Source organism: Eutrigla gurnardus (genome assembly GCF_963514095.1).
Source record: "Eutrigla gurnardus genome assembly, chromosome: 12".
Taxonomy (NCBI): domain Eukaryota; kingdom Metazoa; phylum Chordata; class Actinopteri; order Perciformes; family Triglidae; genus Eutrigla; species Eutrigla gurnardus.
The window spans coordinates 24,114,771-24,129,033 of NC_139926.1; the positions used below are offsets into that span (position 1 = coordinate 24,114,771).

Below are 14,263 nucleotides of genomic sequence, written 5' to 3' on the forward strand. Positions count from 1 at the left end.
ACCATGTTTATGCACAGAGTTTCCTGTTGTTAAATAAGACCAGAGAGTTTTCTCTTTGAACAAAGTTGCTTTCTGTATGTAGGTTACACCAGTGAGCATGAACCACTTCTTCTATTAATCACTCTTCACAGCTGTAATGCCACCATCATCTCCGACTTGGGGGAAATTATCTTTCTCCGTATGAAGAAGAATTAGAGATGATAATGTGAAAATTAAAAATGTGATTGAACATTATACTCCTGGTTCTGGATGTCCCCGAGTGCCAGGTCACGAGTGTAATGGATGTGATATTCTTCAGAAAGACAACTAATCAGATTCCAGGTTATACTTGATCATTGAGAACATTATATTATAGGCTAGAAGTGATTTGATTCCGTTAATATGGACACAAACACACCTTTAAATCAAATGGAAACGTTTAAAATAAACAATCATGGATCATTTAAAGCAGAAATCTTCAACAGGGGGTCCGCGACTCCTAGGGGGTCTGCAGGGGATCCCCCAAATTAGGCACTACAGATTATTATTGGCTCGGTTTAATAAAAAGTCCCTCCTACGGGTCACTATCAGCCTTGAAGACCTCTGATTAAAACAGTATGCAAGCAGCTGAGAGTAATCTTACCTCTTAGGCCATCCTCCTTTTTATCTCTAATAACATGCTGCCTCTTGCCTCGCTCGTTGTGCATGGCATCGCTACGGCAACGGCATAATTATGATGTTTTGTTTGTTGCAGTCGGAGAATCCGGGGTGACATTGCGAACAGCAAACAGTGCTGTCGTGGGCGATATCTCCCTCAGCAGCTTTTTTTTTTTTAGTATTATTATTGTAAAATAAATTGTGACAGAAGTGTAAAGTTCTCTTCATCCATGATCCTTCACAACTTTTGTCTCTCCTTGCCTCTGCTGCAGGACCTGTTGAACTTCGATGACCCGTTGAACATCGACGCAGCAGAACATCATCTGAGAGACAAGGTGACGTTTTACCGACATTGATCGCATCTTTAATTCTGTTTTATCGTCGGACATAAATGCATTGACATGCAGACGGTTCTCTCGTGAAGCCTCCCTGTCGTGTCTCAGATATGCTCATCGTCTCCATAATCACATTCATATCCCAGATTCTGTCGACACCCTGCGTTAAAAATGCATTTGGACAAGACGTACAGCTGCTGCTGGAGCTACATTTCCACGCTGCAGCTTCCTGTTCTGCTCTTTTATGTGGGATTATGTCATAGCCAGTCGACAGTGCTTTATCTGGTGGGCTGAAGACAAAAAGCAAACGGCCCCCTCTGAATGTCTGTGACGTTATTATTATTTATATTTTTATATACTTATTACTTACGTACTTATTCATGCAGAAGTATTTAATTGTGTGCCTTAACGGTAGATGGCAGCCTCTACAATTTGCCGAATCAGTACCCTAAAGCGGAATTCCCACACACCTCACTACTGTGTGTGTGTGTGTGTGTGTGTGTGTGTGTGTGTGTGTGTGTGTGTGTGTGTGTGTGTGTGTGTGTGTGTGTGTGTGTGTGTGTGTGTGTGTGTGTGTGTGTGTGTGTGTGTGTGTGTGTGTGTGTGTGTGTACTGTAACTTTAGTTATGCTTCATCTAGCCCTTGCTATCCAGTGTTTTTTGCACAGACAACCTTCCTCTAGGGTAAAACAAACTAGTATTTATATAGCTCTTTTCCAATCTATTATCGATATAATGACATTGTGATATGAGAATAAACATCATATTAGATTTTGGACTTTGGAATATGGCATATGTGGAGTATTGTTTTGGTTTTAAAGGCTGCATTCATTCATTTTTCAAACATACCAGACTCTTACAGCTGTTCTATTATTGGCCTTTCCCACTTACTCATTATATCCACATTACTGATGGTTATTTATTAAAAGCATATTGTGTAAATAAAATCAAAACTGCCCTTCTTTATCATAACAATATTCATATAGCCATATTTGGTAAAAATATTAGATTTTCACCATATCACCCACAAAAACATAAACTAATAGAATAATTCCCATACAAGGTGCCATCCAGCTCATCAGCAGCTAATCTGAATACTCATTCACACACCGACACACACACACACACACACACACACACACACACACACACACACACGGCATGAACTCTTCCATTGGCTTCTCTATCAGTACATCAGGAAGTGTCCTGAAGTGTGTTATGTTTAGCCGGACTAAAGTCTGCTGCTGACCAGGGTAATAGTTGAGATGAACTGAAAGTTTTTCTTTTTTAAGTACAACCTTTGACCTTTGGCACTTTGAACGCCCCTTTCTTGTGATGCATCGGGGTGCACCCAGCAGTGCACGATAATGGCCGACCTGTGACCCTATTAGATGAAAGACTCTCTCTCTCTCTCTGTGTGTGTGTGTGTGTGTGTGTGTGTGTGTGTGTGTGTGTGTGTGTGTGTGTGTGTGTGTGTGTGTGTGTGTGTGTGTGTGTGTGTGTGTGTGTGTGTGTGTGTGTGTGTGTGTGTGTGTGTGTGTGTGTGTGTGTGTGTGTGTGTGTATAGAGGAAGTTGGTGGCCAAGAAATGACTTCTGGTTTGTTGCAGGGGTTATGATTGGTCAGTTGAGTTCATCCACTTCCATGAGGTTTCCTGTGGTTTTACAAAGGAATGAGCCAAAGCCTCTTACGTGTTGGTGCATTCCTGCAGGAGATTTAGGTTTGTGAAAAACATTGACTTTGCACCTGCATGGGATATTTCAGTCACCATCACTCAAATAAAAAGAAGGACAAATGACCTCCTTCGGCTCTTCACCTGGCAGCGATGATGGAAAATCAATTAATTTGTGTCAGAAAAGTAAATGTATGGCTCAGTTATGAAGTGAGTCATGGAGGAGTAAACGTGAGCTGGTTTCGTGTCTTACTGAAAGGCTTCCACGCTCTTCACGTTTACTTACCTTTTTATTTTTCAGACGCATGTTCATGCGGAGGTGTTTCGTTGCGGGGTCATGAACTTATCCATCAGTCACCTAACGAATATGGCTGATGTGCTAATTGCTTATTCCATGAAGTGATGGAAGGAAGGTAACCCCCCATGCCTGATGAGGATTATTAATTATACTTTTTGTTTACGACAGACCTAAACAGGAGAGGGTGCTGTATGGAAGTATTTCTGTGCCATCTGAGTTTGAATATGAATTTCTAAGATTGAAATTTTTCAGTATCAAAATCAGACCTTGAATTTTTTTAGACTGAATTTTTTGACGTTGAATTTTTTTAGATCTGATTATTTTTTTTAATTTGAGTTTTTTTCACGCAGATTTTTTTGAGATGTTGATTTTGTTTACACTGAATTTTTTTCAAATTCAGAGGCAAAAAAAAATTCAGTGCTAGATGGTTTTTAAAATTCAAAGTCTGATTTTGATACTGAAAAATTTCAATCTTAGAAATTCATATTCAAACTCTGATGGCACAGAAATACTTCCATAGTGCTGCCTCTGTTTTACCTCTGGATGTTACATGATGTGTATCTACATTCCTCATACAGACGACATGATTGCATTTATGTCAAGTAGCTTTTAACTCTCATGATCATCAGAACTGTTGGTGTGATTTATGAGGACGTTTTTTAATTAGATCAGAGGGCTCGTTAAATTAGAAAAACTATTAAACAGATGCTATGAGGAGAAAGGCAATTTGATTTGGTGGGATGGACCGAAAAGCAGAAATGTTTGACATTTTTAGTTGCTTTATTGGAGTTTTTTCTTCTTCTTTAAGCATGACGTCGTCACTGAAGTTGATTTCCAGAAAGTGCAAGCATCCATTTAATTCCTTACAGCATCAACAGGGCAGGTATACAAGCTCCACCCACACATGCTCGTTTACAGGACGCAGTATCCTCACACAACTCAAGATGTAGTCGAGAGACGTTATTCCTGCATATCCTGAACCATGCATGATTGAAGATCGTATCGATGCTCCTTTGTTTTCAGTTTACAACATGTAATAATTAAGCAGTTTAAAGGAGAACATGTTATCGAAGCATTTTAAATGGCTTAAGTGAGCTGTTGTGGTTCTCTGGAGTCACAACAACTGAAAACACAGTCAGCCATCCGTGACCCGCTCCCACTGAGTCACAGCCTGCTGTAATCAACTTCAGCTTCAGAGTGGGTGAAGCCGTGGGTGTGTGCGTGCGTATCAGCACACGTGTGTGTGTGTGTGTGTGTGTGTGTGTGTGTGTGTGTGTGTGTGTGTGTGTGTGTGTGTGTGTGTGTGTGTGTGTGTGTGTGTGTGTGTGTGTGTGTGTGTGTGTGTGTGTGTGTGTGTGTGTGTGTGTTGAAGCTTTTGAAGTGGAACTCCTGTGGCTGCTCTCTGAATACATTTGCTGGGTAAAGTGGCTGAAAGGAAGCACCCTCATGGGCAATTTAGAAAGTGTGTGTGTGTGTGTGTGTGTGTGTGTGTGTGTGTGTGTGTGTGTGTGTGTGTGTGTGTGTGTGTGTGTGTGTGTGTGTGTGTGTGTGTGTGTGTGTGTGTGTGTGTGTGTGTGTGTGTGTTGTGTGTGTGTGTGTACCATTATGAGTGGCTATTTCTTTTTCTACACCTGTATAACAAAGACAGTTTGTATGGACAGTATTATGCTAATCGACCATAAAGAGTCTGCAGCTCCAGCATTAGCTGCATTTACATCAATATGTGATTAATACCGGATTCTGAAACATCAGTTGCCATTGCAGACTGTCATGTTGAGGTGAGAGTAAATCATCTGATTGATGTGCTCCCTGGGTTTCACCATTTAGTTTTCAGCTTTATGTAGACTGTTGACGAATACCAACAAGGCTTCTCTTTGGCATGAAAACAAATGTGTGAAACACATAAAATTGAAAATGTACCTTTTCACAAAATGAGTGTGGCTGGCTTTCCTCTGCATACTTACTGAATACAAAAAGCTACAAAAGATGAAAATGAGTAGCGGATTCTGGGAATAGGGCTTCAGAAAGTTTGGGTCAAATAAAAAAGTACAGGCACAAGTTGTGATAAACTGTAGCAAATAAACTGTAACACATTGCATCTGTCATCTACAACACATCACAATAGTGCTTTTGTTATGGAGGGAAAGAACAGAGGAAAATGTGTCTTTTTGAAATGGTCTGAAAATGAGAAATCTTATTCTGAGGTTTGGTTGCAGACATGGAAAGAGTCTGAACGCTCATTATTTAAATGTCACATGTTGATAGAATGGCAGCAGACCGACCTGCCAGAAAGCCTGCACTTATTTATATTATATATCGTCCCCAATGTATCTGGGACATATTGCAAGAGATTTTTTTCTGCATACCGTAATACGATATTTGCTGCTACTGAAGCACAGAGGGCAGGACTCCACGGTTCCCATTGTCGCCCTCTGAATCTATTGATTGTTACTCATCAATAGGAGACACCACCTTTCTCTCACATTCTCACGCTTCCTCAGATATCTCCAGTGGCGTAGCCTCTTTAATCAATTGTCAAGCATAAATACACAAACAACTAGGGGGCCAAAGGTCAGGTCACATGAGATCCTGGTGGAAAACAAACCGTTTGCTCTGCCCATCAATCTAGGTTTAGGGTGATACGTTGGGTTCGCTGTTACAGGTGACTGGACATCGAGTTTCGTACCCGTTTTCTTTAAAGGAGCGACTGTGTTACGGTGTTTTCACGCCAAATGTGAAGCAAATTTCTATTTCCGATTACCTCGGAGAGGCTTTCGCTTCACATCTTCGCTGGAGTTGAAATCATTCAGCTAAGGCACAGATAACGTCTTGAGTCCTTCAGGATTGTATGTGTTCAGTAAGGAGCACCATTATAAAGTGCTGTTCTGTCAGATTAGTGTCAACGCGGCAGGGAGGCTGGAGAGACAACAGCGATGTTTGGATTGAATGCTGAGTCGTGAATTCCTCGCAGGTAGAGAATATTGGCAGAATTATTTTAAATTGAAGTTACTTTCCTTTCGTCTTGTTGCCCTGACGACACCAAAATACACACACCACACCTTTACGAGGTGGAGGAAAATCCAAACAAATTGATTCCCTTGAAAGACTGGGTCAAGGTATCGGATACGCAAATGGTGCCATGCAAAGTAAGGAGGAAGGTGAAGGTGAAGGTGAAGCCTCCTCTCCTTTCATTCTCTCTCCACCACTCTCTGCTAAATGCAGGATTCAGGTCTAAGACGGAGCTTTCCTCAAGGTTGTGGTTCCTTATCGTTGAGGGTTATTCATCACACTCGTTATCCTGTTTCTTCACGCTCTTTTATCTGACGCTATCTCACTTCTTCTCTTCCCCGGTACTTATGTGATTTGTCCATCAATCTTTGGACTCGGCTACTGTTTGACTTCAAACCTACTCTTCATTAACGATCCGTCTGCAGATACAGATGATTTACTGCGAGTTCACTGTTATTCTTTAACACTTTCAGTGCCAAAAGACGCCGGAGAATCTTTCAGAAAGTACTTCCAATTGTGGATTCATTATGCAACGTTAAAAATAGCATGTATACTGAAATGTTTTATGTACCGTTTCACCTGTAGCCCATATTTGTGTCCCAGCCACCTATTCAGTGTAGTTCAAAATACTTCATACAAATAGGCAATCTTTCTTGTACTTGTTTTGTGTGCAGGCAAACATCTCAAATGCCTTGCTGAAGGTTTAAAGGAACAGTTCTCCCACAAAATGATCATTTGTATTTAAATTCTTCATCCCGTGTTCCCTTGAATTCTAGAAAGAAAAACTAAAATACCCCAACAGTTGACAGAGAATTACAAAATTAAGATCCTGAATTAATTCATTGAAATGGTGGCCATGTATATCAAACATCCGTTTAAAAACTCATAAACATAGCTGCACGAGTGTGTACTGTGTTTATACAAAAGTGTTTTAAATAATACGGTTTTTATTTAAAAAATAATGTAAATACTTTATTTTGGGACAATTTAAATATAACATGAAGAATGTTCATTAAACAAAATTTGAAGACGTAGAGAAAACCCCACAATTTTACAAATAAACAAATAGTAAATTATTTAAATTCCATTTAAAATGAAATGGAGATGATTTTAGAACTACGGTTAACACCATCTTCAGCAGCAAATAAATGAAAATGTTACAATACTCTCAATAAAAGAGGTGTGGAGTGTAGTTTTCATCATAGTTGAGACTCCACTGAGCTTTTTTTAACGACGCCATCTGTATTTATAGATAACCTAAATCCATAGTATTTGCTCTGGATATTCTGAACAGTCATACCATGACTCATTCTCCGAGCTCTTTCTTTAGCTCCTTCATCATCAGCGCTGGATGACGTGAGAGGAATCCGTGTGATGCGTCGCTTTGAATCAGAAGCGTCATCACGTCGCCACTTTCCCTTATTAAATGTACGCCACATGTGGAGAGGAAAGCGTTGGCATTTGCTGCAGAGCCCAGCAAACCCCGCTGGAGTTCACTTTTCTAGAGCTGCGCCCGGATGTGACGGACATTTTTAATTACAGAATTCTAGAAAAAACAAACAAATCCTCAGCGAATCCAAGTGTAAAGACGCCTGTCGAGTGTTCTTGTGGCCTCCAGGCCTCGTCATCTCTTCCCCATTCCATTTGTTCTCTTGCCTGTTTACTCATCTTCCCCGTCTGCAGTCTGTTTACCATACGCATGCAGGGGCTTTCCTTTGCTGAGTTAGCAACTTTTGAGCAGATCTTTTGAGCGGTAACCCTCTGTACCCGCGGGCGTTTCATTTGCATTCCCTTCAGATGGCGATGTACATATTTTGAGTACCTGCACAGATCGCTGCAGGAGAGGGGGATTTAATTGCCTTCTGCGGGTGAAATAGAGCCAGAAAAAGTGAGCCGATGCCAAACAAAGTTTTTAATCGACTGCAGAGTGTTCGCTAATGAACGACGAAGTAATTTGCTGCCTCAGCCAATTTTCTGCTGCAAAAAAGAAAATGGCAGGGAGGGGGAGGGGAGGTAAATTTATGTTAATTAATTTAGTAAATTTGTATGGAATGGTATTATAAGGGTTGTTTACACTCATTCTTCATATGCATGTTGGTTTAGCTTCCCTCCCTCTCTGGTGTCAGCCTGTAAACCTGCTACTCCTGGCTCAGCTGTGTCTACGTGTTTCTCTTAAGTCTTTGTTTGTTGTGGATTTTCCACAAAAGATGCCAGAAAAACAGGCGAGTGGATGAGCAGTGACAGACGGACACTTTATCCCATGAGACCGGTGGATAACGTGTCATTCTATGAAGCCGACTGTGTTTCAAAAAGTGTCGGGTCTCATCTTAGCACATTGATATCGGCAATGATCGTCATGGTGACGCTCAAGATTCTGTCTGTTTCCTATGGTGCCAAGAAGATGAATTTCGGGGATCCTCTAACTTTTGCTCTAGACTGGGTGGGGACCCATGGGCGGGTCGCAGGAGATTTTATTAAGGTGGCCAAATACATTTGCAGAATTTCTTCCAGTCTTATTAAATCTGCAGTACACCTTTGAGCCACACGAGGGAACTCGAATATTCATTTTGTTCTGATAATGGTTTGTCATCTTTCTTAAAAGTGGGTCCCCAGAATGGGGGGAAAAAACGTTGAGGAGACACTGCTCGAGTGCTTCAGCAGGGTCAAAGGTTTTTTCTTCTTGTTTTCCCAGAAGATTGGATGGATTTCCATAACATTTGGTTTTGACATTCATGCTCCCCTGGGGATGAACTGTATTCACTGTTACTACGTGGAACTAATTTTGTGTTGATCTGGCGGTAGTGCTTCCGAGCACCAGACTCCCATTTAGAAAACTTAGCATTTTACTGCAGCAGGCTCTGTCCTCGTTCTCCCGGCAGTACGGTCTGGACCTCCAGCTCTTCGGTGTCAGCGTTGGCTCACAATGATGGTTTAAAAAACATGGAAATATTTGAATCACTGACATTAAAACTGTCACGTTTTACATAAAGCCACTGCACCAAACCAGAATAGCATTAAGCAGGTGGAGATACCCACACAGTCCCATAAACCCACCGCTTTGTGCTTTGAGCTGTACTTAAAATAGGCCCTTGGGGGGGAGAGATCCCTCAGCTGCAATAAGGTCAATCCATCATCCTGCTGGACTCAAACTGCTGTCATCACGGCTGAATGTTTTTGTCGCTGGCGGCCTCTCAGCATTCCTGTTCGTCATCTATGTTTACACACACGCATGGCGTCTTTCCATCTTTCTCCTCCCGCCGCCTGGTTTTTCTCACGTTCTCCGGTTCCCCACAGAAGCTCCCGGCAGCGTGTTGGAGCTGTGGCGTGAATCAGTAAACCGACGTCGGCGTGGGACACTCGTTTGTGATGAAGCACGCTATTCATTCAGCGACAAGCAAGCTCGTTAAATATTAAAGAGTGTTTTCAGTGAAGTGAAGAGTAAATTGATTTGTGGGCGAAGCCATACAGCTGACATGCATGTTGTCTCTCACAGGCAGCAACATCCAAGTCCATGTCTTAAACTTGCATTCTCTGTGCTGGCCACCAGGGGGCGACTCCTCTCTGGTTGTATAGAAGTCTATGAGAAAATGGTCCTACTTCTCTCTGCTGGCCACTAGGGGGCGACTCCTCTCTGGTTGTATAGAAGTCTATGAGAAAATGGTCCTACTTCTCTCTGCTGGCCACCAGGGGGCGACTCCTCTCTGGTTGTATAGAAGTCTATGAGAAAATGGTCCTACTTCTCTCTGCTGGCCACCAGGGGGCGACTCCTCTCTGGTTGTATAGAAGTCTATGAGAAAATGGTCCTACTTCTCTCTTGATGTATTATCTCAGTAAACATTGTAAACATGAGTTTATGGTCTCAATCTCTAGTTTCAAGTCTTCTTCAATCCAGCATGATGTTCATTTAGTACATTATGGTCCATTTAGAGTCCACCAGACCAGAAAGCAGGGGATGCTTTAGGGGGCGGGGCTACACTGTGATTGACAGGTCCATTTGGAGTCCAACAGACCAGAAACTACTTCCACTGCAAATCAGAAGTCTGTGCTCAGCCATACTGCAGAGCCAGAGTTCCACATTCAGAAGCTACATGAGTCTTTTTAAACGTTCTGTACATGACTACGGGAACATTGATGTAGCCGAAGCCATCGTCATAAATCCCAGAGAAGAATGTTCCCTCAGCTGCAGACAGTTTGCCCCCAATTACAACAGTTGCTATAATTTACAAAGTGTCAAACTACAGTGCAGCTTTGTAAAGTCCTGTTTCTTTTATCTCAAAGAATAAAGGAATTCACAGACGAAAGCTCCTGCTGCTGCTGCTCAACTGAATATTGTCCAAATCCATGGTTTTCTTTGTGTGCATTCTGCTTGATTTGTTAACGAATAGTTTGAACAAAATCTGGAGGATGTAGGAGGCAAAGACACGAAGGCTTGAAACGGGAGGTCACACAGAGCTCAGGTCAGATTTAACCAGGAGCGATGGGTCAGAGGAGTGACGGAGGGGTGTTTACAGGATGGAGGGGTGGAGGGGATGGAAGGAAGCCAACACAGTCTGATAGAGAGCAGAGGAAAAACATGGAGAGGACACACAAGACCAGAAGGGATTTGGCCAAGGAGAGACCACTCCAATGAGGTGGTTCTTCTCTTTGAGAGTAGATTTAAGATTATGATGGATCATAAATCCTCATAAAATTATCAACATGAAAGTGTGAGTGTAAAATAACACAAATCTTCACACTTTAGCATGTAACTTATGGTTAAATCGACTCGCCAAAAAGACCAAATATTAAATTCCCTGTGTGTCTGTGATGATGTGCTTTTTTATTAATGTTCCCATCTAACTCTCACACTCTCTGTGTCTCCACTCCAGGAGGATTTTCGGAATAAGGTTCAAGATTACATCAAGCACTACGCCAGATGATGAAAGCACCGGGCTTCCTACATCAGCCTGCACCAACCAACCAAACTGCTCTACCTTGCCTCCGCTTATCTCGGCCAACAACGTGTGAAATCAACAGCTGGCTCTTTGACTCTCACCGCACCCCTCCGCCCCGACGCCACGGCCCCCCACGCGCCGCTCTTCACCCCCCGTTTGCAATAAACTCAACGCTAGAGGAACGAAATTTTAAAAAAAAATAGAAGAAAGAGGGAAAAAAGACTTGCATACAAAAGAAAAATCCTCTTGGAAGTATCCGAATCGCGACGACCACGATGTCTGTTCACGGTGGCGAGATCACCGAGTGCTGCCGCCGCCACGGAAACGAGCCATGGCAACGACCGGCGAGGGATGTGATGACTCACCGGCGCAGCACAAGAAAAAGAAGAAAAAAAGAAATGAATTCTGGTTCAGCTTTTAAAAAAAACAACTAAAAAAAAAATATATAAAATTGGCGAATCAAGAGGAAAGAATACGTGTTGCTATCAGCTCTCTGTTCCAGTGCCTGCTGTGTGTTTGTGTCACTAACGAGAAAATGCATGTGAGTTCACATATAAACACACCGTGTCACTTCCTGTAGTCCGAGGTCAACACACACACACACACACACACACACTCAAGTCGCCCCACTAGACAGCATGTGAATGACCACATCGTCCCGTTGTCACTCTCCTCGCATGTGAACGCTCGCACTTCCTGCTTCGCGTCTTCAGCTCCAGTGGGATGAAGTACGACCACAGCCAAATGTTCTCAGCTCCTCCTCCTCCTCAGCATCCTCCTCCTCATCTCCTCAGCATCCTCTTCTTTCACAACCACATATCTTTTTCCATCGAGGACGTTGAGGTTCGTTCGTGCTACAGCGCAATGCTATGAAACATTGACTGAGTTCAAAGGACTGATTCAATTATCTACCCATAACGAATACATGGAACTGTTTTTTTCTAATGGTCCCAGAATGTGTGTTCTCAGTGCTCTCGTCCAGCCAGCAGGTTTTAAAGCTCTAAAAACCCCACAAACAGCAGACAGACACCGTTGGTGAACGTAGCATTTAGCACTTAAAGAAGTTATGTTCAGTTTTGTCGTCCCTAAAATTCTGGGATTAGGTCAAAAGTCGTACACCGTTGACAACATGAATGTGAACACATTTCACCAATAAAGTCACCATTTATGTATGAATTACTTTCCCCACGTGACCTTGATTTCAAGAAGAAACTGCCCTCTGGGGGGTAAATTTAGCAACAGCTAAACGGTATCAAATCACAGGTTTACAAACTCTCACACCTCGTGCAGTTTAATCCAAGTTTCCTCCTCAAGAATTCAACAGAACACGGGGTTGCGTTGGCTGATACAGATGGTCACATTGTGGGTGAAATATTCCTTTGAATCTTAAAGTCAGCGCTTTAAATTCACAGATATTGTTTCAATTCATTGTCATTGCGCTGTCGTACGGAATAAATTATGTTTTGCTTTCCTAAGACGTTATGACTTCATTGTATTGACGTCTCATTCTCCAACTCCTTCCTCTTTGCGTTTGTATCGACTGTTTTCTCCGCTGTCAGGCAGTAAGAAAGCAAGCTAACTAGCTAGCGAGCAGGCTAGCGAGCTAACACACTAGTGAGTGAGCTAGCTAGCTAGCTAGCTAACTAGTGAGTTGTTTTTATCAGGTGTCTGTTTTCCTGACGTTCACACAACGTGGACGACGTCGGAGGTCTGAAAGTTAACACGTTTGTATGCTCACCAGTGGATTAGCTCGCTCGCTAATGCTTGCTAGCTCACTCGTTAGCATGCTAGCAAAGTCGAGCGAGTGCTGCTTTGGCCATTAGCGCGTGTGTTCATTATGTGTGTGTGAGAGGGAGAGGGTTAGCCAGTGAGTGTGCGGTGGTCTGTGTGTGTGTAGCTGTGCGTTTGTTTGTGCGATGTCCGAACATCAACACTTCTCAAGTTCAGAAGTTCAGCTTTGTGTTCACGCGTCTGCATGAGGCCACGTGATCCGCCGGTGGTGCATTTATTAAAGGATGATTGAGATTTTATGATGACTGTGTGTGTGTGTGTGTGTGTGTGTGTGTGTGTGTGTGTGTGTGTGTGTGTGTGTGTGTGTGTGTGTGTTGGGCAGTTAAAAAGTACGACGTGTTGAAATGACTTGTTAGCATGCTCTGGTTCCCTCTATGCTCCCCTTTTTGTTGTTGTTTTGTTATTCTGGCCCAGAGTTCAACAGCTCAAATTAAAGATTGTTTTATTTCCGAGTTCCAGTAAACACACCTGAACTGCCCCCTGCTAGAATCACAGAGCCGGTGATACGACGGAGCCTCGTTGAAAGCAGATGTGAATGTGGGCGTTGGTCCACTCAAATCTTCAAGGCTAATGTAACCGCCTAAATAATAGGGAGCCGTCCTGTGTGATCGCCATGGCGATTCATGGTCACGGTAGTTTCCCCCGGGATGCGGTAGCCCAATACTTGTACTTAATCTTAGCCTTACTAATGCTGTGATTTGCCATACATCCTTTGGTTTGGCAGTTAGCAGCTTCTTTTCTCTTTTTTTTTTTTTCCCAGAATGCTTTTGGGGCTAATGTCTCTGCTTGGGCTGACTCGTCTTTGGGCCAGAGGAGAAGATTAACAATGATGTGTTGTTCTTCAAATCCTCAACCTTTACTTTCTCAGATTGTATATCCATTTTTTAAGATATATTAAAGAGAATATAAATAAAAAAACAGTAATGTGTCTTGTTTCTTTTGTCATACATACGGCCTCTCTAGGGACGAGCCCCTCGTCAAACGCCCGTTAAATATTTTTTGTGATCAGTTTTTCGTTGTTTTTTTACTTTTATGTAAATTTTACAGATATTTCTAATGTACTTTTGTTGCCTTGGTGCTGTTTGTAGCTATAACTCTGTTATATTTAGCTAGGAGGGTACATTCAGCACACAATTTTCAACTCCCATCGACAACTGTCAGCCATTTGACACACACACACACGTCAGTCACCCACACAGCTTTTTATTATGCATGGGTTTGGAGGAAACTCAATCATGCTATACACGCACCCTGTGGCATCACAAGTGTGTGTGTGTGTGTGTGTGTGTGTGTGTGTGTGCGTGTGTGTGTGTGTGTGTGTGTGTGTGTGTGTGTGTGTGTGTGTGTGTGTGTCTGTGTCTGTGTGTGTGTGTGTGTGTGTGTGTGTGTGTATGTATGTGTGAGTGCAATGACAGCTGACAGCCACGACCAGATAACGAGATGGTTGAATGCTTGAAATCACATTTCTGTGTTTCTTTGGCTGTCCGGGATACGACACCTCTCTTTTTTTTTTTTCTTCTTTTTTTTTTTTAAATCCAGCCTCAATTAACTTAAAGTACATATTTCCATTAAGCGCCTCGGGGAGGAGGG

General features: G+C 42.5%; 1 protein-coding gene across 1 annotated transcript in view; it reads left to right on the plus strand.

Moving 5' to 3' along the window:
* Positions 1 to 13,565, plus strand: part of ube2f (ubiquitin-conjugating enzyme E2F (putative)) — a 36,458-nt gene extending 22,893 nt beyond the window's left edge. Inside the window, exons 9-10 of the mRNA XM_084022904.1 lie at positions 909 to 971; positions 10,817 to 13,565. Of these exons, the coding sequence (XP_083879030.1) occupies positions 909 to 971; positions 10,817 to 10,867 (114 nt within the window). The 3' untranslated portion in view covers positions 10,868 to 13,565. The remainder of the gene's footprint in view (positions 1 to 908; positions 972 to 10,816) is intronic.
* Positions 13,566 to 14,263: the final 698 nt, after the last annotated feature.